At 37.6% G+C, this 26,916-nt stretch overlaps 1 protein-coding gene across 2 annotated transcripts in view; it reads left to right on the top strand.

Moving 5' to 3' along the window:
• The window catches only part of CEMIP2 (cell migration inducing hyaluronidase 2), a 65,496-nt gene extending 41,816 nt beyond the window's left edge, over nt 1–23,680 (top strand). For both annotated transcript variants that reach the window (XM_026675333.2, XM_026675325.2), the window contains exons 9-24: nt 563–768; nt 1,436–1,505; nt 4,257–4,385; nt 7,245–7,333; nt 9,961–10,092; nt 10,442–10,477; nt 10,852–11,007; nt 13,057–13,234; nt 13,663–13,878; nt 15,667–15,875; nt 16,639–16,821; nt 17,383–17,602; nt 19,599–19,679; nt 21,891–22,039; nt 22,959–23,062; nt 23,288–23,680. In XM_026675333.2, coding sequence (XP_026531118.2) covers nt 563–768; nt 1,436–1,505; nt 4,257–4,385; nt 7,245–7,333; nt 9,961–10,092; nt 10,442–10,477; nt 10,852–11,007; nt 13,057–13,234; nt 13,663–13,878; nt 15,667–15,875; nt 16,639–16,821; nt 17,383–17,602; nt 19,599–19,679; nt 21,891–22,039; nt 22,959–23,062; nt 23,288–23,487 — 2,358 coding nt within the window. In that variant the 3' untranslated portion in view covers nt 23,488–23,680. The remainder of the gene's footprint in view (nt 1–562; nt 769–1,435; nt 1,506–4,256; nt 4,386–7,244; nt 7,334–9,960; nt 10,093–10,441; nt 10,478–10,851; nt 11,008–13,056; nt 13,235–13,662; nt 13,879–15,666; nt 15,876–16,638; nt 16,822–17,382; nt 17,603–19,598; nt 19,680–21,890; nt 22,040–22,958; nt 23,063–23,287) is intronic.
• Nucleotides 23,681–26,916: the final 3,236 nt, after the last annotated feature.

Genomic DNA, 26,916 nt, shown 5'->3' with positions numbered 1-26,916 from the left:
ACAGGCCTGGCAGGCTGTGTGCAGCCTTCCCCAGCTCCGTTTTCACTGGCAGAGGGTTGCAGGAAGCTGTCATGGCAGAAAACTGGGCCCGGGCAGGCCACGCACAGCCTCCCCAAGCTCTGTTTTTGCCAGCAGAGGGTTGCAGGAAGGCATCGCGGCCGAATAGGGAACCTCGGTGAGTGATGTAAGCTGGTCATGCCCACCCTGGCCATGCTTCCCCCCGAGGTCAAACACAACCCTGAAATGGCCCTCAATGAAATCGAGTTTGACACCTCTGGTCTAATACCTAGGGACATTTCATGCGTTAACCTGGCAGTGCCATAGTTGTTGGTGACTAATTTATTTTGTGAAATAAAAAAAAATTGTCAGAAATTAACCTAGTAGAACCAGGTTCAAAGGCACCCTGAAGATTTGTTTGCCGTGGATTTATTTGGGGACTTATGAATAAAACAAAAACCCATCATTGAACTGTAGTCTCCAAGGAGAGCCATGTCCTCATAGTTATATTTAGAATTACTTATGTATAGAGAGAGCTGATGAAACTTTTTTTTTATTTCTGCAGATAAAAGATACTGTTGGATACAATACACTAGGCCATTGTTTTTTCATGGAGGATGGTATTGAGCAAAGGAATATATTGTTTAATAATCTAGGACTCGTCACCAAACCAGGCACCCTTCTTCCAACAGACAGAAATAGCACAATGTGCACAACAATCAGGGATCATGTCTATGGAAACTATGAACCGGCACCAACCATGGATTGCATGTAAGTAAATTGGAGAGGTGCTTGAATGCTCTGATTACGGTCTTGACGGGTCTCTACATAAGACATTCTCTTTCATCTGACATAATTGGAAATAATGTGAATGGTATAATAAGTAAATCTGGATTCAAATCATGTAATGCACGAGGAGATTTCAGGCTAGTCTGAGAGAGAGAATCTGAGTCAGAATCAGGTAACTAAAGGTATGTTACAGCTTGCAACGTGTACCTGAAGAAGAATCTAAATAGGGGGGGGGGCCTTCCAGAATCAGAAGAATTCGTCTCATTGTCCGCTGTTCTGGTGGAAGGTAGATCGCCACTGATCTACTTCTGCACGGTTCCAGAAGATTCGCCAACCCTGTAAGGCTGATTTAAAACAAAAATCCTTCCCAATGTTCTGAAGAACATTTGAATGAACGATTAATGCAATGGGGATGGTTCATATCAGAGATATGTGATATTTTCCAGGAAAAATCAATTTCAAGATAGTCTTTTATTCTCAGCATTTAAAAGCAAGAGCAACATAAAGATCTTGCAATCTTTGCCAGAAAATCAAATTGCTGGAGATCTGATTCTGAATACTAATAACTGTTGTTTACATAACTGTATTTTCCTGTTATTAGATTTGAGTCTTCTGTCACTCTTAATTGTGTTTCACCAATTGTTTGTAGGGCTGTATCAACATTTTGGATTGCTCATCCCAACAATAATCTTATAAACAATGTAGCTGCTGGCTCACAGGTGAGAGGTCTGACATATTACAATAACCAGTGTTTTTTCTCTGGGCCACCAATACATTTATAAGGTCATTTGCTTTCTTATGAATTTCATTTTGGTTAACTAGTTCTGTAGCATCCTAGATGTTAAGCAGTCTTTCTTAGATGTATAAAAAAGGTTAAAATGTGGGTTTGCATAACTAATCATATATTTTGTAGAATATTATTTTTATCAGCATTTCCTGATATACAGAAATATCTCTCTCTGAGTCTTCCATATCAGTTGAATTGTTCAGCCAACACACTGAAATGTTCTCTTTCCAAAGAGAACAATTGTTCTAGTTAAAAGTGAAGGCTTCAAATTATCCATAATGTATGTGGATTAAACTAGTTAAATACTTCAGACTTCCTGAATATCATCAAGAAATGAACTGAATGGACTGATTTTTTTAAAACGTTTTGACCTGTCTTTTAATTTATATTAATATAGATGAAATATGAACAAGCTATTATTTGTAAGAAACAGTGAAATTTATATATAGTTTTATTCTCAGTTGTATTCCATTGTTTACAGGTAGTCCTCAAATCACAATCACAATTGAGCTCAAAATTTTATGTTGCTAAGTGAGAAATGAGTTAAGCAGTGGTGGGATTCAAATTTCTTTACTACCGGTTCTGTGGGCGTGGCTTGGTGGGCGTGGCGTGGTGGGCATGACAGGGGAAGGATACTGTAAAATCTCCATTCCCACCCCACTCCTGGGGGAAGTTTACTGCAAAATCCCATTCCCTCCCCACCCCTCTAACCTGCTTTTTAGCTCTGTTCCCCTGTGCAGGGCAACAAAAGAAGACCCAGCCGATCAGCTGGGACTCAGGAGGCAGAGGATAGATGGGGGCGGGGCCAGTCAGGTAGTATTTCGAACTACTCAAAATTTCCACTACCGGTTCTCCAGAACTGGTCAGAACCTGCTGAATATCACCTCTGTGTTAAGTGAGTTTTGCCCCATTTTACAACTTTTCTTGCCACATTTATTAGATGAATCACTGCAATAGTTAAATTAGTAACATGGTTGTTAAATGAATCTGGTTTCCCCATTGACTTTGCTTTTCTGGTGGTTGCAAATGATGATCACATGACCATGGGACAGTGCGAGTCAGTTGTCAAGCATCAGAATGTAAACCATGTGACCATGCGGATTCTGCAACATTCATAAGTGTGAAATATGATGAAAGGGCACTTTTTTCAGTGCTGTTGAACTTCAGACAGTCAGTAAGCTAACCTATAGCCGTGTTGGCGAACCTATGCTACCCGTGCCGGAAGTGGCACGCAGAGCCATTTCCCCCGGCATGTGAGAGGTAGCCCAGAAGAGCCCCACTGCGCATGCACGTGCCGCCACCCGACAGCTGATTGTTGGGTATCTGGCGCGTATGCGCAGGAGGCAGAAGGGGGTGCGTGGGAGTCGTGCACATGTGCAAAGACATGCGACGCGAGGGGAGTCGCATGCGCAGGGGGCGTGGGGGCCCCAGCACGCATTGCCTTCTGGGTGCTGGCACACGAGTGCACAATTATTGGCACGGGAGCCAAAAAAGGTTAGCCACCACTGACCTATAGTATATTGTAGGACGTAGATCAGTGAACTGAATGCTCTTTTTACGACCTCCAAAAATCTTCTAAGGGCGTTCCAAATTTTCCATTCATTTGTCAAAATAAAAAGTAAAACAATGTCTTCCGTAGACTTTTGATTTTAAAAATGGAGAAAAGAAAAACACCCCCCCCCCCCCCCAATTCCAGTATAGTCCTAGCCTGCCTCAATATTAGACTGCATTGGTAGCCAACTCTGTGTAGCTAATCTATTGAAATATTTTAACTTTTTCTTCTCAGCATGTAAGCAAGGCAGCAATGTTAAACCCCTGCCCTACCTGCTCTGATTATGGAATAACTCAACAGGAATAATGGCTTTTTTGCCTTACGTCAGAGAAGGAGAGCAATTTTAGAACTCAATTTCCTCAGGAAGAGAAAATCAAGAGTCTATTGCAATAGTCTTGTAGCAGCTAGCCAACTTTTATCTAATTTTGAAAAGCTAAGCAGAGTCAGATCCAGTTAGTAATTGGATGAAATACTACCAGGAAATTTCAACTCTAGGCTAGCCTGGGAAGTCAAATAAACATCCCAGAAGGAGTCAGTGGCAAACCGCTTCCATAATGTAGCCAAGAAAACTATGTGCACATGTCCACAAAATCACTATGAGCTCAGCTCCATTCAAAGAAGGCTTTATCTTAAGAGCCAGAAAATTACACAATAGATAGAAACCTACTGTTTTCTTTGGCCACTGTAGAATTCCACTTGGGTTTTCTTTTTTAAGTATATAATTTTCAACTTTTTAAGGGAAGAAATCTGCTCAGTTAACTCTAGTCCAGTATTTAGATTATCGTGGCAGCTAACCATTACAGTTAATGACAGTAAGTCTCGTGGAGCCAAACTGCAATTTGGTTTTAAAACACAGAATGGTCCTTTATCACGTTTTGGTTTTCTTACCCAAAGTTAAATGCAAGACTCCCTAACTGCTTAGTACTGTAATGATGGAGGTAGAAAGAGGATTGAATCAGGGTGGACAACTATGGCAATTTTACGATTTGCAGACTTCAGTTCCCACAATTCCTGAGCCAATACAGACGTAGGAATGGCAATATTGCATACATTATATTGAATTCCTGAAGATAAAAAATCTAACAAAAAAAATAGAGTGGCACATCCCTGAAGTTCATTTTTTATTTCTAGGATGCTGGAATATGGTATATATTCCATAAAGTTCCTACAGGAGATTCCCACGGATTGTTCCCTGAAACAAAAGCTGAACTTACCCCCCTAGGAATTTTCTATAACAACAAAGTCCACTCCAATTTTAAGGTAACTGAATCTGTTAATGATTTATATGTTTATGAATGGATTGTGACCTAAACGAAACAAAACTGGTTGTACTCACGAAAGACAAATCTTATAGTTTAACCAAAGGCATTCTTTAATATGTTCAGGCAAAAGGGACAAATCTTATAGTTTAACCAAAGGCATTCTTTAATATGTTCAGGCAAAAGGGAAATCCTGCTGTTTCACTATAATAATAAGTATGCTTAGAATTATAATTACGATCCTTAAGCCGTTCTGTATTTCATTACACTGATTCATTTGTTCATTTTTAAATATTCATTATGTTTATTTATAAAATCAACATATAACACAGAAATGTAAGTATACATGCTGCTAAAATCTTTACAAAGATTTACTATTTTTATATGCACAACTGATATAGTATTGTGTGCTTACAAGGATCATCTTGTAGATTTTTTTTTCTTACTCATCTTTCAGGAGAAGTTCCTAAAGAGCTTGAATAAAGTATAAATCTATATTGCATTATTAAACCTGTAGATTACATATATTAACACCAGTGGTGGGATTCAAGTAATTTAACAACCGTTTCTCCACCCTAATGATTTCTTCCAACAACTAGTTCACCAAACTGCTCAGAAAGCTAACCAGTTCTCCCAACGTGGTGCAAACTGGCTGAATCCCATCACTGATTAACACTAACATATATTAATATATGTAACATATATTAATACTAACTGTGATTTCATGGTCTCACTTGTAAGCAATCAGATACTTCTTTTAAGATTAGTTCATCTGATCATTTGACTTAAAATATTGAGCAGGCACAAATAAAAATCCCAGACAGAATTATTTGGTTAGTATTTATTGAAACTTGATTACATATTTTTTTGGTGGTCAGAAGTTACTTATCTGATATATGCTTTGACAATGGAATGCCTTTAATCTATAACTTAATCTATTGTACAGCTTGTTTGTGAACTTCCAGCAACACTTTATTTTTATTTTTTATTTATTTATTATCTCTCCAGAGATGACTTTAGGTGGCTTACAGACATTGAATAAAATGTAGTATAAAACATTAAAACAATAAATAAGGTTCTTAACATTCAGTTAAAATAAAACTAAGCAGGATGAAGAGAGGGGGGGCAAAGTGTGCACAGGGACAAGGTGGGGAGGTGTTATCTACCTTCAAAATGCCACACCCTCATTGGGACCCCAGGCCAGTTGGCACAACCATGTCTTCAAGGCCTTTCAGAAGGCCAAAAGGGTAGATACAGATCTGACCTGAGTTGGGCAAGATGTTTCAAAGATCGGGAGTCACGGCGGAAAAGGGTCTTCTGGACCCCACCAGCTGAAATTCCTTGGCTGACAAGGTCCTCAGCATGCCCCTTCTACCAGTGTGGGTGGGACGGGCTATTCCCATTGGAGTGAACCAGTTTCTTAGATAGCTTTTGGAGTTCTTCCAACAACAGTCACCACAGAAAAAGGCTTCATATTATTTTTGGATTTTTAATGTAGGAAAAAATATTTTAATACACTTGGATTTTTAATGTAGGAAAAAATACACAATGATCTTTCCTAATCTTCTTCTTTGTCTTGGTTTGGAATTTTAGTTAAGAATATATTTCTGAAATAATCTCTTTCCTACTGTACTCATAAATGACTTTCTGAGAATAAGATGATGGAAAGTGCATCAAATTCCTAGCTAATTTTTTGAGGTATAATCAAAGGGATTGTTTTTCTTCCAACACCATAAAAAACATTGCTATTAAAACTAGTGTATATACATTGCAATTGCAGCATAAATGGTCCTTATAAAATACAGAGTACTGTTTTAAAGCATGTGAAGGGTGACATAGTTTAACTCATTTTGTTAACATCAACCCAAAGTCAAATATTGGCAAGTTTAAACAGTGATTAATTTTAAGATAGTATCAGTCATATCTTTGTTCTTTGTATTCCTCTGCCACTTTTTCCCCCAATAATTTGAGAGAGGCTTTTTTTAAAATAAAGAAAACAAGAAACTGCTCATATCCTTTATAACCCACAACTCATTATGTATAAGCATTTGTAAGTATGGCTTCCTTCCTTCCTTCCTGAACTATTGATGAACATAATAAAAGTTACTTATCCCTACTTAAAAGTAATCCCCATTGAGCCCAGTGAAACTGGTCTCCGAATAAATATTGCAATGTGTATTCAGTATCAGGATGTGAGAGAACAATCCATACTTTCTCTAACGTTTTCAAATGATCAAAAAACAGGATATGGCCTCCTTGTCCCTACTGCTTCCCTCACAGGAATATTTGTCTGTTTCATTTATGTCCTTTTGGTGAAGGTATTTTTCAGATCTTTTTCTATGGAAAAAAAGAAATCTTAATTAGTAGGTAGTAAACTGGATGTGATAGTCTTCTCAAGCTCCCCCCAAAATTGATTTACAATTATTTGAAATTACTTTGTAGGCATTTTCCTTTTGTTTTTGTTTAAAAAGAACAGATTAGTTGCTGAAAAGTTGTATCACTAAGATGTTGATCAATTCAGATATGTTGAGCCTACGTAAGTAACTATGCCAATTGTCTGGTTTTGGGAGGGGGAGAAATGATCTAACTTTCAGATACTATACAAGTCATGTGTTCGGCTCAAAAAAAGAGTATCCATAATCTGCCTCTTGACTCCTTCACGAAGGGTCTTTCTGAAATATTTAGTGACCATTGTGTAATATAAGAGTGTTTTAATATATTTTAATATGAAGGAGTCTCAAGTACTTGGAAAACCTAGTTATCCCTTGTTAGAGGATATCACTAAGATTTGCAACAATATCCACAGATTCTCATTTGTGGAAAAGATTAATTTGTCTTTTTTTTGTTTTTGTTTATTGAGGCTGGCTTATTCATTGATAAAGGAGTAAAAACCACCAATGCAAGTGCTGCAGATAAAAGAGAATACCTGTCTTTGGACAATAATGCAAGGTAAAAATAAAATTTGGGGATAGACTGCACAATGGTTAAAGAAAATGTTGCCCAGAATTTTAATATCATGACAAAACACTTGGCAATCTTTATTGCAATCGTAGAATGGCAAGAACTGGAATGGACCTTGAGGATTCTGCATTTGGACAGTGTAGAATTCCACTACAGGTAGTCCGTGAGTTACGACCACAGTTGGGCCCAAAATTTATGTTGCTAAGTGAAACATTTGTTAAGTTGAATTTGCCCCATTTTGTGACTTTTCTTCCCACAGTTGTTAGGTGAATCATTCCGTTTGTTAAATTGGTCATCTGGTTGCTAAGTGAGCGTGGCTTCCCCTTTGACTTTGCTTGTCAGAAGGTCACAAGAGGGACTGCGTGGCCCCAGGTCACTACAAGGGTCATAAATATGAACTAGTTGCCAAGCCTCTGATGCTGCAACGGTCGTAAGGGTGAAAAAATTGTCATAAGTCTCTTTTTTCAGTGTCGTTGTAACTTTGAACAGCCATTAAACGAACTGTTGTAAATTGAGGACTACCTGTACTATAGCAGCCCTGACAAATGGCCAGCCAGCTTCAGTTTAAATACCTCCAGAATAGAATCAATCGTCTCCCAAAACAGCCTGTTTCATTGTTCAACGGTTCTTAATATGGGAAGGTAGGATATTCCACAGTGTCCACACTTGTAATATAAACACACTGTTTCTTCTGGAACGGCTACAATCACTTCTTTCCCGTCTTCTTTATGACTGCCCTTCAAGTAATTGGAGACAACAATTGTATCCCTGCAGCTCTTTACTCAAGACTAGAATACCTGCTACTTCCAACTGTTCCTGATAAATTTTATTTTACGTTTGTCTTTTAAATTCTTGGTTGTTGCCCTCCAACAGTTTATCAGTGTCCTTCCTAAAATGCAGTATCATAACTTAAGTCTGACTAACACAAAATGACTTCTCTTGACACTATCTTCTATATGTATATAAAAGCAAAATACCACTCATACATCATCACAAAATCTCCAGAACCGTAAAGCCTACAAACCTGAAATTTGGCACGTATGTTCCTCTTGGCTTCTAGGTGCTCACTAAGAAAGGATTTTTCGAAATGACCATTAGTATTCGTATATTATTATTACTAACATCCTCTGATGCTAAGGAGTTCTACTCCCCCTCCTCACCTGAAAATAAATCTGTTCCAAATGCAAAGCACAAGCAGAGGAGAGGAGTTTCGGATTTAGTTTCACAGCAGCAACCAGCTTTAGTAGAGAACTGTTGACCTAAGCCACACCCAGGCTCCTTGCTGTCTCCTTCTTGCTCACACAGCAAATACTGCTTCAGTTTCCAAACAGCCTTCAACTCACTCACATACTGACAGGACGCTAGCCAGATGAATACTGATGTCTGAATGATGGCCCTATCTTATACAATATTTATGCCATTGACTTTTCTATCCAAATAAAGGAGTTTTCATCTGCTCCTCTTGAAAGATTGCTGCCTCTGCTTATTGTTCCAAATATGAAGATGCTGTTGAATTTTAACGCTATTCTGTAAAGTATTTGTTGTCAAATACACTGTGCCATCCAGAAGTCATATTTTGAACATATCATTCAAGTTACTTATAAATATGTTGAATGGTACAATGTCTAGAATGGAGCCTTTGATCTTCAACTAGTTGTTATTGTAATCTTGTCCACATCTTGCTATTTTTCTGTTAGGGACATAATGGGAAACTTCATTAGATGTTTTCCTGAAGTCAAGGTATACTGTGTCTACTGCATTCTACTGATCAACTGAAATTACTTTGCAAAAAGAGAAGTAATCTTGGTGTGGCATAACTAGTATCAGTAGCTACAAAGCAATGCATTCTTTTCTAAAAATGAGATACGTAGTGACATAGACAAAATGCTATTTTGTTGCTTGAAATTTTGAATATAAGCCCAAGTTCCTTTTACAAGTTAGCTTTTATGATTTTCTTTCTGCAGAAATTAGCTAAATATTGACTATTTCTCCTGCATCTCTGATTGCTGACTGCTATTATGAATCTATTACTCCATTCCAATCAGATTTTTGTCCCATTTTCCTCTACTGAATTGCTAAGCTACTTGATGTCCTGGTGACCACAGTGTTAGAGATTTATCCTTTTGATTGCAACATATACCATATTATCCTACAGTACACTATATTAGGGAATGCATTAGAGATAATTGAATTTGTCCACTGAGATTTGTCTACAAAATAGGTGGTTGCTCATAGCTTCAGTGCTTTCCTGCCTTCTTATGAAGAAATTGGGAAAACAAAGAATATAAGGAATGTAAAGTATGTAAATACTATAGTGCACTCTTTTCTCTATTTCAGTGGGAGTTTTAAGTGAGAGGGTGGAAGTAGACTGATATTGGAAGAGCTCATGTTAGGCTTAGCTAGCATGGTAGTTTGTTGTTGAACAACTGTGGTGCCACAAAGATCTTCTGTCTCCGAGTCAAACCTAAGCCAATTTTTGATTCTCTATTTCATTTCTTTGGACATGTTTAATACTGGAGCTGATCTCCTATGTCAGCCAGTAGTTTTAATATTTTGGACATGTAGGCAGATTTGCTTACAGGCCAATACAGTTCTGTCTGTCTTTCATTTATAAGGTTTCGGCCTCATCAAGATGCAAATCCTGAGAAGCCCCGGGTTGCTGCTCTTATAGAAAGATTAATAGCTTATAAAAACAATGACCATGGGGCTTGGGTCAGAGGTGGAGACATCATCATTCAGAACTCAGGGTGAGTCCTCCAGAGCAAATGTGAGCATGTTGCTAAAGTAAATAATTTTGAACAGAGCTGGCAGAGCTGATTACATTCATTAAATCTAGTCATGTTATTTTCTGGGAAGGTTGCAGAAACGTACTGGATTTGTATGCTTAAAAAATATGCAAACATATTTTTTGCTGTTATCTTTTTAAGTTTGCTTTGAACCAGCCGCTTGTATTTATGGAAAATGGGTTCAACTGCCAAGCTCTGATTCAGCATCTTCTGCCTGCCTGGATCAAGTTCTGAGCCACATTTTGAAAATGTATTTATTTTAATGCTAATCAAAAGAAACTGCTTTCTATATTTTTTTTCTCTCTCCTAGATTTGCTGACAATGGAATAGGCTTAACATTTGCCAGGTTAGTACTGTTTGACTTTATTTTCAGTGGTTGCCATTTATTGGACGCCACTGGACAGTGTACACACACATGAACTCATTTATTATATTTTATTTATTCTCTTAAATAGGTCAGTATAGCCCACCTTCTTCCTTTCTATTTTAATTTGCTAGCAATATTGCCAGATATATGAGTTTCAAAAAATTTAAATTTCACCAGATTTTATTAGTTCTTTCATCTGGCCGTCATACAGATGAGATGAAGCACAAAGAAAAAAACCATGCAAGAACACACAATGATGCTCATTTCTTCTCTTAAATGTGGCACTAGCCTTGCTAAAATTAAATGTTTTACATCTGCTAAAAGTCACCTGTCTTTGGTTTTGGTTTTGATAGTGATGGAAGCTTTCCAAGTGATGAAGGATCCAGCCAGGAAGTCTCAAACTCTTTGTTTGTTGGTGAAAGCAAGAATTATGGCTATTTAGGAGGCCAGAACAAATATTGGGGGACTGGAGGGATAAACAACAGAACACGCACACTGCCTAGAAACCGGTAAGTGTTTCATAGCCTGGGTATGTGCTTCAACTTGTTGTCTGGTTGATTTTGTGGTGGCGGCAAGGATAGCTTTTCATGGGCACCATGACTTCATTACTTAGTTAGAAGCCTAGTACAATTTAGCTTTGAATTTATATCGCAGAATCTTTAGAAACATACTGCGACTGTTTTACAAAAGTGAGATTCAAGGCAATTTTATCCATCAGCATGTCGCGGAAAACACTGAGCCCAGTACATCTGACCACTTGTATGGGTTTTTTTGTTTTTCATTCTTTAGAATAATGCAAAGAGGATTTCCAGTTTCTTTAGGAAATAGCGCATCTTTCTTTTTCTTTACGAAAAGGGAAGTATCCGGGTGTTTTTTTTTAAAAGAGGTGATAATCAGATAGTTCCTGGACAAACTTGGCTTGCCCATGGAAGATGAAAGCTGATGGATGGATACCAGCATAGATTTCTTGACAAGGAGTTAACATGGATGGTTGCCAGCCACTTTCAGTCCTTCTTCTGTTACTCCTAAATACTGCAAAGCATAGCCAAAAATAGCAGATATGATCCTCACTTCTTATCATCTATACTTGTTTCAAGTTGTCAGAAAATGATTGCCATGGTTTTAACATGGTTTTATGCACATTTTGTATTTCATTCCTAGTATTTTTAAATGATACTTTTAAACTTCCCAGAGTATCTACTTAATTGAACATTTTTTTAAAAAAAAAACCTTAGCAATAAATAAATACATTTACATAAATCTTTTAATAGCCTGTATATGTACTGCAGAAATCCAGCCCAGTCAGGATTTATGTAGAATTATGATGAGCTAAACTGTTTCTATAGTAATAAAAATAACTTGTGGATTATGTGCCATGAAGTCATTTGCTACTTTTAGTGACCACATAGATAGATTTTCCCCATTACAATAATTTCCCAACCTGTTTTTTAAAGATTTTCACTGCTGCTGTCATAACCAAGTCCATCCACCATGTGCTGGTCATTCTCTTCTGTTTCTTTCCACCTTTTCCAGCATTAGAGAGCTGGGCCTTCACATAATATGTCCGAAGTAGGATAATATGAGCCTTTTGATTGTGCCTCAAATGAGAAGTCACAGTTGATTTGTTCATTGATACATCAGTTAATTTTCTTGGCTTTCAGAGCATTCTTGAGAGTCTTCTCCAAACCAAAGGCATCCGTAGTTTTCCTATCCTGCTACTTCAGCTTTTGCTTCTCTTAGAGCGGGGTCCCCAAACTTGGCAACTTTAAGACTTGTGGACTTCTGGGAGTTAAAGTCCACAAGTCTTAAAGTTGCCAAGTTTGGAGACCTCTGCTCTAGAGTGTAACACTGAATTCCATGACACTCACCCAGCTCTGATCTTTGTAGGTACAGACCCATCAGCACATCTGAAAATCTTCTCCAAGGTTTCCATAGAGTGCTAGTCTGTGGCATATTTCTTGACTGCTTTTTCCTTTAGGGTTGGTGGTTGATCCTAAAAGACAGAAACTAATATCATTTCAGTGTCTTCATTTGCCTTGGATCTGCTGATTTACAAGACTTGTGCTTACCTGTTCTCAAATGGATTGTAAATATGACTCAAAATTAAACCAACATCCACCTGTTCCTTGGTATATTTTATCCATCTTAAGGAGCTTCAGGGAACTTGTCAGCCTCCACTTGTGATTAGGGTAATCCGTGGGAGAATAACAAAGATCAAATTCATTAACTGCAATTTTCACACTGAGAGGAGGACTTTGTCTAAAATATAAATATACACCTACATTTATGTTGTCCTGTCTGAAATTATTCCTTGGGCTTTTGATTAAAGGAGTTGAAGGTCCAGTAAAATATGGCCCAGAATAAAAACTACATTTGAAAATACAATATGCAAATATTTTCATAAATTTTGCCATAATGTAAACCTTATTTCACTTGAGTCTTGTTATATTTAATAGCTTTTATTCCTTAACAACTCCCCTAACTCTTACCTGCTTATTCTGTAAATATTTTTATCAGCAAGAAAAGTAATGTTTCTAAACATTTTTCTGCTTTTACAGGACTTATCCAATCCGTGGATTTCAAATTTATGATGGACCTATTCGCCTCACCAAATGTACATTCAATAATTTTGTGCCAACTACTGATAGATTCACTAGTGCAATTGGGTTCCTACTGAAAAATACCTGGCAAATTACACCTCAGAACAATATTTCCTTGGTGGCATTTGATGAAAATGTATGGGTTTGTTTTTTTTATTAACATTGCTTTTTCCACATAAAAAAGGGCAGGAATTTGAAGATAATAATGATAATTAGTCACATTAGATTAATGTCTCTGTGAGGGAAATGGATAGTTTTTTAAATTAAATAATAGCAATAGAACTTAGACTTACGTATCATTTCAAAGTGCTCTCTAAGCGGTTTACAGAGTCAGCATATTGCACCCAATAGTGGGTCCTCATGTTACCAACGTCAGAAGGATGGAAGGCTGAGTCAACCTTGACACCCTTGACACAGTGAGATTCGAACAGCCGGCAGACAGCAGAAGTAGCCTGCAGTATTGCATTCTAACCACTGTGTCACCACAGCTCTTAAATAATTATAATGTAATACAATATAATATTATAATATAATGTAAATATAAATGTCCTTTTTGTTTTAAAGGTTTCTTTAAAAGTCTTTTTTGGTAAACCTGGCCCATGGTTTGAAGAAGCTGATCTGGATGGTGACAAGAATTCAATATTCCATGATGTTGATGGATCGGTGACAGGTTACAAGGACACTTACGTTGGTAGAATGGATAACTATCTGATTCGACATCCAGACTGTTCTAACGTTGTCAAGTGGAATGGTGTAGTCTGCAGTGGAACTTTTGCTCAGGTTAAAAGAGAGATGTGAATGTTCTGTTGTATGAATGAAACATGAATAGCATGTCTAATTTCTAGAGAAAAATACTGAATTATTAATTTGTATTTACATTTAAATTCAGCAGTTGGAATTTTTTTTAGCTGAGTATGTATGTTCTATCTTTCTGTCTCCTCATCCACCCCCATACGATGGCTGGGTTTGGATTATAGTCTAAACCACAAATTATCCTCCACTTTTTAGTTATGGTTCAATGCAAACCCAGAAGATTAAGTTAATTCAGGAAATGAGAAATAGGTTAATATGAATAAAATGACAGCTATACAATCACTGTAGAGCTATTGACTAAGATGGATGGTTATATAGAACAGGGGTGTCAAACTTTCATTGAGGGCTGCATCAGGGTTGTGTTTGACCTTGGAGGATTGGGGGGAGGCGTGGCCAGGGTGAGACTCGTATCGGGGGCATCTGTGGTGGCCAAGTGCTAAGGCAGGATTTCCCTGAGACCTTTCCTCATTCTCATTATAATCTCCTTGCTTCTTTTTCTTTTTTTTCCTTTCCTCTTCATTCTCCTTTCTTCTTCCTTCCCCTCCTTCCTTATTTTTCCTTTCTTTCTTCCTATCCTTTCTTCTTTGACTTGGTCTTTCCTCTTTCCCTTTCTCCTTTCCTGTCCCTTGGATGCTCAAGTGCAAAAGGGGAAACATTTCTCCTTTTGTTTTTAGTTTGTTTTCATAGCTCTCTGCCAGTAAAAACAGAGCCCAGTGGGGGCATGTGCGTTTTTGGAGCACCCCATTTTCACTGGCAGACTTCAGGAGGCCATCGCGTCTGAAAATGGGGGTGGGGCTTGCACAGCCCCCCTGAGCTCCGTTTTCGCTGGCAGAGACACTGAGAGCCAGTCCTTTGCTGTTTCCAGGCCGGCCTCACGGATCTAAGCACCCTGCAGGCCAATCCAACCCACAGGCCTTGAGTTTGACACCCCTGATATAGAACACAAGTAAATAAAATTAAATAAATAAATGCATCACTCACCACCATCTCTATTTCTAATTATTTTTAAAATAATACTAATTCATGTAAAAGACTAGCATGAAAAAAGCAACATATAGGGTCAGATGTATGAAGAAAGAATAATTCCATTATATTGTTTTATCCATATCACATTTACAGTTTTTCCAATACTCAGGACATGAGAGAAGAAAGTATAAGTAACACGTTGATGTGTCTGTGCTTGTTTCTGTAATAAAATTACTTCGTTTTAATAATACGCTTTTTAATGTGTCATATTGTGTATAAAGATTAGAGGAGGGCTATGACTTCACAAGGAAGAGTTTATGATGAAAGTAATCCTGTTCAAATGTGGCTTAGAGGGTTAGAAAACAAACACCTGACTCATAGTCTCTCCAGCATTCCTGAGTGTGGTTTTCATTCTGACTTTAGGGCTACCTATTGTTCCTCCAGTCATGCAAGATTACCAGTCAAATCAGAAACAATCCAACCCATATCTTCTATTTTTTTAATGCCAAAGTATTATTAAGGTTCAATAACAAAAAAGAGAGGATAATTGCTCACAAGGAGGGTTTCCTAAGCCCCACCACATAGTTTTCATTGAATTACCCTTCTTATTGTTTTCCTTAGATCATACAATTCTTCGTAAAAAATAGTTTTTCTTCATTCAGAGTTCTTATGTAATTGAGATGTGCTCGTTTTACATCCAGGTCATTCACACTGCATGTGTTTTTGATAGATCGGGTCTTTGTCCTTTCATAGGACATAGCATTTCCCTTCTTTGTTTTCTTCTTCTAGGTATACATCCAGACCCGGAACCCACAGAATCTAATGACTATGGTACGCGACGAGTATCCATCCAACCCTATGATACTTCGCGGTATTAATAATCAGAAAGCTGACTTCCAGCAATACCAGCCAGTTGTAATGCTTCAAAAGGGCTACACGATACATTGGAATGGACAGTCCCCACAGTTAACTTTCTTGTACCTCATTAATTTCAACAAGTACGTTTGCATGTGATATTCTTTTGTGACAGATTGCTATACCATTTAAACATGTAATCAGTAGTATTTATGGACTTGTGATTCTGTGGAACTTGACAGTCCACAGCAGAATGTAGGTAAGACTCTTTATTGTGGTCGGTCCATAAAACAAACGTCTATACATGTGCTGGTAATATTTGATACACAGATCAACCCAATTTACATATTACACAACTAATTGGGACCATACTTAAGAAATAGAATTGTTGGAATCTGAAAGTTAAGACTTTAAATAAAACTGATAAGAGTGACCAGGATATTTAATTCGATGTGGGGTAATGACTCATAGCATGTGCCAGCATAAAACAAACAGCATAATGAAACTTTGTTTAGTGGTTTCAAAAGCTTTTTCACCAGATAGGCAAAGTCTGGAATTGAATGTGAGGCCCTTGTATCTCCCCTTTGAAACCACTGTTAAAGCACATCAAATCATGGAAAAGTTAATGGCCCTCCTTTACTTGAAAGCAGAAAGTGGTTAAATACCTTCAGGCCTATAAAGGCTTTGAGGCCTGCTTAGAAGGGACAGCTGATCTGTCAGTTTCCTTAAGGCAACGCTTAATTGTCTCTGCTGTAAATTTTTGCCCTTACTTTGCTTCAGCATCTAATAACTGTCTTGTAAAATGTTCAACTCTCAAATAGCCTGAATAAGAAGGTTAAACACAACAAAGAGCAAGCCATAAAAAATCATAAATGACTTATGTTTTTCATCAATTCTTTTTTTCAGAAATGACTGGATTCGAGTTGGCCTCTGCTATCCACCGGGTGCCTCTTTTCAAGTCACCTTTGATATATTCCAGAGACAGGCATCTGCTTATTATAATATGGAGGATTATGTTGCTGTGTCTTCAATGGCGGAGCTACAGAAGAGACGCACAGAGAAAATTTTCTATTTTGATGATAGCACTGGGTAGACATTTTCCCATAAAAATTAAAAGTAGACCTTTATAGCATCTAAAGACTGCTTGGTCTGGCTGTCTTAAGGGTTGAGAGATGTAGCATGGATATAGTCCTAAGAGAAATCCTTGTGGTTTGTGGTTATGAACAGATTTATGACTGAAGGGTCGTTTTTCTAAAGGTTAGCAGAAGCTAGGCTGTTAAGAATGCCTAGAAATTACTTTCCATTTGGTCATCAATTTCATTATCTATCTTAGATCATTCTATCCAGGACTGTATCGTCTCTTCATGTGTATTTACTCACACAAACATTGTTGCTCTCATCTACATGTACATGGCATGTTAGAAAGAAGGAGCTCTGGTTTCTAGCAAAATGGCTATTATAGATGGCAGAATGAATGTAAATCAAAATCTGAATGGGGAGTTGATTGTATTTCAACAACAACAAATGAAATTAATAGCACTGATGGGAGATGCATGAAGTAAGATGCACAAGTAAACAGTTGTGCCATTGTAGCATCCTTTGGAATGGCATGTGCACTGCTTGATATTTTTCTGCTATATTCATCGGCAGGCTGTTGTTTCTGTTCCTGCAAGCCAAATATCACAGAGAAGGGCACAGTTACTGTTCATCTCAGGGATGTGAAAGAGTCAAAATACAGGCCAGCTTTCAGTCAAAGTCTTATAGTAACTGCTCAACAAACGCTTATCCAAAGTACTTCCAGAAACCAACTGCTGTAAAAAGAATGCCCACAAAAATAACTAACATCTGTCAGAAATGTGGCTCAGACCAGGTGAGAAATTATTTAGAGGTAAGATTATATGTAAATATTGAATGGTTTATCCCATGCCTATCAGGTTAGCAGGTGAGTTGCAGAAAGAATTTAATATATTTCTCAAGGAAAATACATGTGGGAACCAGTCAAGCACAATTCGCAGAATTGTTGCTTGTGTTTAGTAGAACTGGCAAAAAAAATTATTTTATCAATGTGCAATTTTTTTGCTGCCCATCTCGTGTCAAATGACTCTGGTTGGTTTGTAGCATAAAGACATTAAAAACATTAAAATCATAAAGGAACAAAGCAAATTAAAAACTATTTTTAAAAAAGATTTAAGCCCAAAGTTCTTCCAATAGAACCTGGATGTTCTTTTGAATAGGAGCAATGTTTACTGTACTACTTTAGAAGATCCTTCATTTTGGACGAGCATCGTTAAAATGCTGATAATGGCCCAAGCCAGACTAAGGGTGCTTCAAAGTACTAGCTGGTCCTACCATAAGAGTTTGCAAGGGTCAAAACAAGTTTAAGATTAAATCCCTGCAAGATGGATATGTTATTTATCACATTTCCACTATTTAGGAGTGGAAATGCCTCCTGAGGTATTCTAAATTCATAGATGGAGCCCATGGCCTGGCGGGGGGGGGTGCACTGCCTATCTTTGGATGGCCAGTTGCAAGAATTTGAAGACTGGGATGTGTTCTTGTCATCTTGCGTATAGATTACTTAACAGACTAAACATGGGATGGCTTCTGAAAACAATTAAGACTTTGAACTGGAGCAAAGTATGGCAGCTGCTAGTTAGGGTAATTGCTGCATTGGTCAACTGGCCTGCTTCCAGGTCCAGTTCAAAATTGGTTACCTCTTTAAACTCCTGCATGACTTGGTGCCAGGATCCCTGTAAGATCATCTTTCCCACCCAGAAGTGGCTTCCTTGTGTGATCTTCAAGGAAAAGAATGCAGAGGGTTTTTTTTTCACCACGGGAGATAGCAGAGCTAGGTGATGGGCCTTCTCAGCTGCTGCCCTGATCTTGGAATCTTTTGCCTTCTGGGGTAATGAAGGATATCAACAACTTTTTGGTTTTCAATAATCCCTTGAAAACTTGCTTATTTTGCAGTGGGTATGAGTGCCATTGATACTAAAATTGCCATAGGTCAGGGCTGTCAAACTCGCAGGCCAGATGCGTCACACACTGGCCACGCCCATGCCTCGTTTAGTGGAGAGGGAAAAGTCCCGATACATCACATGACGCTGCCATGACAACACAAGTTTGCCATAAGTTATTGTTGTTATGGTGTTTTTTTACTTCAGTTGTAAACTACCTCAAGCCCTAGGTGAACTTTTGTATGTAAAGATAAATAATTCCACAGATATTTGACACTATAATTTCTACAGTTCTTCTCAGGAATTTTGCTAAATTAGGCTAATTAAAATCCAAAATAGTTGACGGTTACTAGTTAGTTTGCCCTTGTTTTATCGCTATGGTTGTCAGGAAATAGTGGTAAACAATGTAGAAAGAAAGAAGCAGCTTAATTGCCAACAAAATAATTTATTGTTATTTGTAGAGGCTCTTTTTCTATTTGTATCTTTTTATAGTATCATGACTGTTTTTTTCTGTATTGTTTCATTTCTGAGTTTTCATACAAAAATATTTTCTTAGAAAAATTATAGTCCACTGATTTATATTAATTTTATTGTAAGCCTCCAGTTTAATGGGCTAATGGGAAGAGTGGATATCCAGGATGTAATTTTACCCATAGATAAAATGACAAATGGGGTTTTTATACATATATAAAATTGAACAGGATTTTACCAACGTGCAAATTTGTACAGGATCCAGTACACCCCAGGACTACTATATTTTAATTCAAAGATACATTTTAACAACTTTCCTTTGATTTCAACAAAAATATATTCTTTCTCGTTTTATCTTACATGGATGCTTGTACATGAACTATAAAATAATGCTAAAAATTACTAAGTTTAAATATATATGATATCCTTAACATTCAGGTGGTATTTACCAGCGATCCACATCAAACCTACATCTTTGTGAAAATCCAAACTTCAGAATCACAAGGATATTCGATCTCTGTAAGTATTCTGGAACTCTTCCTGGGCCTTAAGTTCCTTTCGGTGTGAGAGGCTTATCTTTCAAACCTCGCCCCTTCCTTGGCAGCATGAGTTATCTTTGCCTGCCTTCCAAGAGAAAGCGAGGAAGCTGTGGCCGCAGACTACTTCCCGTTGTGAAAAGGGCGAGGCTGCCTATGAATCTGGCCAGCCCAGAGAACAATCTCCTGGTTGCTTCATTAACAGAACAAAAAAGATCTTGCTTAGTGAAATGGGAAAGGTGTTTGTTTTCCTTGTTGTAAGCTAGCTGCCCACTCTGCCTGATACACAAATAAAACAACCTGACAGCCGGAGAAGCAGACAAAACGGTCTTTCTGAAGCATGGCTTGAAGGAGGTTCCCAGGCTTACCTCAGTTTGATGCACAGGAGATAAAATGGACGCAAGTTAGTCTCTTGTCCTATAGGAAGAGAACTGATTTAACACACACACACACACACACACACACACACACACACACGGAGTGAGGGAGAGAGAGAGAGATCTGTTTTAGGATCTAAAGTGCTTAATCAGCTTCACACATTTCTGAAAACAGGAGAAAGAAAAAAATAAGTGAGGGGATTGACATTTTCGGCATTCCTGTTGCTTAATATATATGATTTTTCAGAATGCCTTTGATAAATTTCTATGGGAGAATTTCTACAGTAACACACAAAAGTGATGTTTTAATGCTCTTCATCCTTAGAAGAGAAGCAGTTGATTTTAAGGGGGTGGGGAGGGAGTGGAGGTAGCATTAATTTATCTCCTTTCATTTTTCTACCTCAGGACTGAATACAGAACTTCAAAGTAAATCTTTCAGTTGACTAGTATTTATGTCCTAGAACTTAATGCAAGCATTATCCCAATACTGTGATCAAAATTCAGGATTGAGGGGAAAGAAGTAAACTGAGGGTTTTATTTAAATCACAAGGCAATTGAAAGGAAGGCATAAACTGCAGACTGCAGTGATAGATTTACCATTAAAAATTCTAAGTAAAATCATCTATATAAGGCTGGAAATCGAGGACCTGTAAACTGCATGAGTCAAAAAGAGGGCTGTCAAAAAGAGGGATGTAAAAATATTTACATACCCCTCACATCCTGGACATAAACTGTTTCAACTCCTTTCCTCAAAACGATGCTATAGAGCACTTCACACCAGAACAACTAGACACAAGAACAGGTTTTCCCCGAAAGCCATCACTCTGCTAAACAAATAATTCCCTCAACACTGTTCAACTATTCCAAAGTACTACTATTACTGTTAATCTTCTCATCACTCCTTATCACCCCTTTCCTTCCAGTTGTGACTGTATGACTGTAACTTTGTCGCTTGTATTCTTACGATTTATATTGACTGTTTCCTAGTATGATTTGATTGCCTATTTGTGCCCTATGACTATCATTAAATGTTGTACCTTATGATTCTTGACGAATGTATCTTTTCTTTTATGTATACTGAGAGTATTTGCACTGAGACAAATTTCTTGTGCATCCAATCACACTTGGCCAATAAAGAATTCTATTCTATTCTGTTCTATTCTGGAAACAAGTCTCTTTTCCAAGGCTCAAAATGTGTCCCCTGGGCACATTTAGTTGCCATAAAACATAGTTTTTAAAAGGTGGCCATTAATAGTTTCTTGGTCATTAATAGTAATTGTCCACAGCCAGAAATTCAGTACAAATAGTCCTCAACATATGGCCACAGTTGGAACTGGAACTTCCAATGCTAAATGAAGCAGTTGTTAAGTGAATCTCAGGGTCCTTAAGTGAACCTGGTTTGGGCAGTTGCTAAGTTTGGGCAGTTGCTAAGTGAATCTCAGGGTCCTTAAGTGAACCTGGCTTGCTCATTGGCTGCTTGTCGACTCTGAAAGTCACAAGTGGTGATCATGTGACCCTGGGATGCTGCAACCCTTATAAAATATATGGCAGTTGTCAAGTACCCAAATTTTGATCTGTACGGACATTGCAGTGGTCATAAGTGTGAGGACTGGTCATTGGTCGCTTTTTTCAGCACTGTGGTAACTTCAAACAATTGCTAAATGAATACCTGTAAATTGAAGGCTGCCTGTTTTGCCATTAATATCAAAAGCATAGCAAATAGAAGAGCATTCTGTTAGTGGCAGAAGATTACTGTATTTGCAAATGACTCTTCGAGGCATGGGAAAATTTATGATTTAAAAGGTTTTTCCTTTCAGGTCAATGGTGTCAAGTTTCCACTGAAAGAGGTGGGCCTCCTTGCCATAGTCATTGATGCCTGTGTGGGTAAAGTCACAAAAGAAACTTTTTTTCCTGAAGAGAAGGTCAAACTCATAGAAAATTATATAAAAACTGGAATTCCCCAAAGGTAGGTCAATATAGTATAAATCCATCAGCTAACTAGTCGCCCAAGTGGACAGAGAAATGCAAATGTAGTATTTGTTTTTAAAATCCCCCAAATGCTGTCAGAATAGGTATGGTACTTTTATAAAGGAATAAAGAACTTTCATTATTGCTGTGAACTGGACGTTTCTTTAAAATTCAGAATGCTGGAAGAACTATCGTGCTCTTTGATTAAAACTGCTTAGTTGTGCGTAACTAGTGCTAGAAATAAGTCTGCAGTTTGATCAGTTTTGGAAATTGAGTCTATTCACACACTTTTCTGGAGATTTAACTAAATAGTCGTATTCAGTTGTGCCACGGTGGCACAGGAAAGTACAGTACTGCAGGCTACTTCTGCTGACTGCCAGCTGCCTGCAATTTGGCAGATTGAATCTCACCAGGCTCAAGGTTGACCCAGCCTTCCATCCATCCAAGATGAGTAAAATGAGGACCCAGAATGTTGAGGACAATATGCTGACTCTGTAAACCGCTTAGAAAGGGCTGGAAAGCACTGTGAAGCGTTATATAAGTCTTAAGTGCTATTGTCCTAACCCTGTTCGATAGATGGGAAATCTCAAGACAGCATTGAACATTTCCAAAATCTTATTTGTTTCCCCTTGGCTTCTAAGACCTCATCGCTTATTTTAATTATCTTTCTTTCCACCCACAAAAAGATCCTATTTTTTAAAAAAAGAAGAAAAAAATAGAAATTCTAGTATTTTATAGAGAGAGTGCTATATTATGTGTTAGCACAAATGTGTAAAAGAGGTTATTATTTTCAAAGCATATTGAAATTATCTCTGCAGCTTTCAAAATCTCCCACTCATGACTCATACTTATTAGCTGCAGTAAATCACTGTTAGTCTCTGCTCTCCAGTTTTGTCTGATCAGCATTTTTCTCTTAGGTCTTTAGTTGTGTTAACCAGCAGAGGGAACATAACAAACCTTCACATTTCTCAAGCCTTGATGACCCTGGGGACAGCAAAACCACCAAATCTTCACAATGCAGGTTTGTTTACTTTTTGTACAGTTTTGTTCACAACTTTGAAATCAAATTTTAAGGAGCAGGCAAATTAGAATTGATGTGTATCTTATGAGATTTGGGCATTTTTCAAATCTGCAATGTTACCAGAACAAAACTTTTTTAAAAAAAATGATATAATTTATCTGTTGAGAATAATTATGTAAAATATAATTTAGACTTTCTATTTTTTTTTCCTCTTGTGTGTTTCAGAGCACATTCGTTTTCTGGGATTCAGAGGGAACTTTAAGCCATCTTGGGTAAAGCTCTTTAAAGGTTTACCTGCCGAACAGGACTCAGGTGTGATTGAAAAGTACATCCCGTTGCAACTGGAGGAATATGGTTGTGCCAGAGTGAATACAAGCAAACGGAAAGATCTTGAACTCTTAAAGCAGGCTCTAAGAATGCCATAGAAATTAAAGTGCCTAGGAGTACTGAAGACAATGTGAAATAATTTATTTATTTGTTGGGATTTTAAAATATATTATTATCCCACTTGCTGTTTTGATCTGGACATACGCCTAAACCAAATGCTTGAATGGCAGCCTGTGCACCTTTGGATTGTACAAAATATTAAAAAATAAAAAAAAGTATTTGTTAAAAATATCTATCCTTTGGCAGGTGTGCTTCTGTTATTACCTATTTTTGTTCAAAAAGTCTTTCTTTTGAGAGATGGCATTGTAGTCTCAAGAAAAAGAAGTCTTGGAGAATTAGGATTGTTTATTTGGACTCCTTGAAAATCTTAGCCCAAAGACTGGCACATTAGTGTTTTATTCGAAAGCCAGTTTTATTTCCAATATTTTCCTTTTTTTAAAAAAAAAAACCTGTCCTTGTGGCTATGCACATGAACCAAGAGTGAATGATTCAAAGAAAAATTGATTTATTCTGACAATAATTCTCTGGATGAGGGAAGTTACCTTTTTGAGGTTTCTCCATTTATGGATGCTATTTCTGGGGCATTCTGTCATCTCATTGGGGTATCATTGGATACAAAGAAGACAGGTTAGGAAAATTCAGTGGTGAGAAAGGTTTTATCCTTAGGCAAGAACAACCAAAAGCACAGGTATAGAATAGGTGGTACTTGGCTCAACAGCAGTAACTGGGAAAGGGATCTAGGAGCCAGCAGTGTGCTTTAGTTACCAAAAAAGTTTAGGCTACATCAACAGACAAATAGTATCAAGATCATGTGAACTATTAGTACTGCTTTATACTGCTTTGGTAAGACCACACTTGGAATACTGCATCCAGTTTTCATCACTACAATAAAAAAAAGATGTTGAAACTCTAGAAAGAATGCAGAGAAGAGCAACAAAGATGATTCGTGAGCTGGAGGCTAAAACATGAGAAACAATTGCAGGAACTTCTTAAGTATGTCTTGTCTTATGAAGAGGAGGACTATGGGTGACATGGTAGCAATCTTCCAATATTTGTTGCAGAGAAGAGGGGTTTGACCTATTCTTTGAAGCATCTGAGGGCAGGACAAGAAGTAACGGATGAAAACTTAATCTAGAACTAAGGAGAAATTTCCTGACAGTGAAAACAATCAGTGGAAAGCTTGTCTCCGGAAGTTATGGGTGCTCCATCACTGGAGGTTTATAGAAAGCTTGGATAGCCATTTGTCTGGAATGGTTTAGAGTTGAACTAGAAGATCTCCAAAGTCCCTTTAAGCTCTTCTGTTATTCTGTTTCTATCCTAGTAGTTGTTCTTCGGTAGAAGATAGAACATAGTAGCCCTAATGCCTCCAAATAAACAAGAGGCTGATTTAAGTACTGTAGCACACAAATCAGAATGAGGCATGAATTTAGCAGATGATGCAAGAAATCCTATAAACAAACCAAGGCACCTTAGAAAGAAACGTTTGCAGATAGTCTGGAACTAAATGCCAAGCAGGTAGTTCTTAAATAGTATACAGCTATTCTGGGGTCCTAGAAGCCCTACATTTCTTTTTATAGCATTTTTTCCCCTGTCAAACATTCCTTTTTGCACCAGATACACAAAGGTGCAAAGTTGAATAAGTCTCAGTTGTGCTGGTTTACGTCCTCCATCATTGACAGCCACTCTGATACGGGGATTATAGTCCAATAAATTTGGAGAGCATCCACTTTAATATGAAAACTTCATATATTCACAACCTTGGGAATTACCAACAGATGTCTTGTAGCAAAAGCTTGCTTTTATGCTGGAAAGTTTGTGGCAAGTGTATAACCAAGTACTCTGCAAATCAATGTAACGATTCGAGTTGATGAGTCTTTGCTGATTATGGCAATACGTGACAAACAAATTGCTCACTGGTTGAATAAGAAAATAAAAGATAATGGTTAAATAAGAAAATAAAGGGTTGAATGGAGTTTTTACTCTGCCAGCGGGAGCAAATGCCAAACCACATTTAACTCAGAAAATTCCCTCTAGCAAAAGAGCCAGAGACAGTTTTGAGTTTTGAAGAAGACCTGCTGTTCCCAGTGCTGTATCAGAAATCTCACAGGTGCTGCTCGTGAAAAGCTTATTTATATAGATTCAATCGAAGATGATTCAGACATGAGCAATTTCCCCGAAGCCTGGCTTGCATAACCATCACATGCATAACACAGCCACTCTTCAGAATGACTGGCCTTCACTTTTAACGAAGAATTGTACAGTGAAAAGGAGAGGGACGGTGTATTATTTTGTCTCCATTGGTGATAACAGGGCAATATTCCCTGCCTTCAGTTTACTACTAGGATGAGTTACAAATTCTCAAGCAGGATGAAGGGTCAGAACAAACTGAACAATTACTCTCTGGAATTAAACTATCAGTTCATAGTATTGTATATACCCCTGTGATTGTTGAAGCGACTCTAGATGTATTTAATAAATTTAAAGATCTAGCTCACAAGGCAACTCTGAGTGGTGTATGTTTCAAAACAAAAACCATATGAACTTATAATATTTCAGTAAAATGAGGATAGAATAATTAAAGTTAAAAAGGCAGGATGGGGGCCTCCAGGACACAAACCAACCTGAAGATCAAAATCATTCTGGAAATAAGTGGACCAAAATTAATTTGTTTGGATTGAAAAAGATCAACTATCAATGATTGGAAAACCAGTCACTTATGGGCTTTTTGCTGGGAAAAAAATTGAAAAATAAACTCATGATTTATGGGTTTGAGGATTAAAAAGGGTTGCTTATGGAAAGAAGGAAATTACAATGTGACCTTAGAGAAAGGGAAGGTAAAATATAAATGCATTTATAACCACTGTCAAAAGGTTTGGAAGCTACATCTTTATAGCCCTTTTTCATTCCCTTTCTTACTTATTCACTATTCTTAATCCTTGCCTTTCTTTTTAATATTTGTCTTTATCTTCAATAAAACTATATTTTAAAAAATATGTCACCATAGTTTGGATTAGAAATGCTGAGCTCAATGAAACTTGAGTAAGTATATTCTATGACCTTATTTGTAATATCACTGTTTCGCCTCTTGTACTGGTAAAAATTCAAGTCTAGTTCTCAAATATTAACATGTCATGGTCTTTGTTCTTCCATCCACTGTGGTAATGAAACTCAAGTATATCCCTGGATTCCCCTTAGGCCAGGGGTGTCCAACCTTGGCAACTTTAAGATTGATGGACTTCAACTCCCAGAATCCCCAGCCAGCATGGGAGTTGGAAGTCCATTATCGGAGTCCACAAGTCTTAAAAGTTGCCAATGTTGGACACCCCTGCCTTAGGCATCACTATGAAACACAGATTGGAATTGGCTACAACCCAAAGTTTAGTAAATATGCACAAGAAAGATGTGGCAAGGACAATGATTACTAGTAAATTGGTGTTTCTGGACTGGCCTTATTCATGTAGCAGTCT

This window comes from Notechis scutatus, chromosome 2 (assembly GCF_049901735.1).
Source record: "Notechis scutatus isolate UNSWTSFEM ecotype Mainland chromosome 2, rNotScu1.2, whole genome shotgun sequence".
Classification (NCBI taxonomy): domain Eukaryota; kingdom Metazoa; phylum Chordata; class Lepidosauria; order Squamata; family Elapidae; genus Notechis; species Notechis scutatus.
The sequence above is the reverse complement of the archived record's forward strand: the minus strand, read 5'-3'. Positions and strand labels throughout refer to the sequence as shown.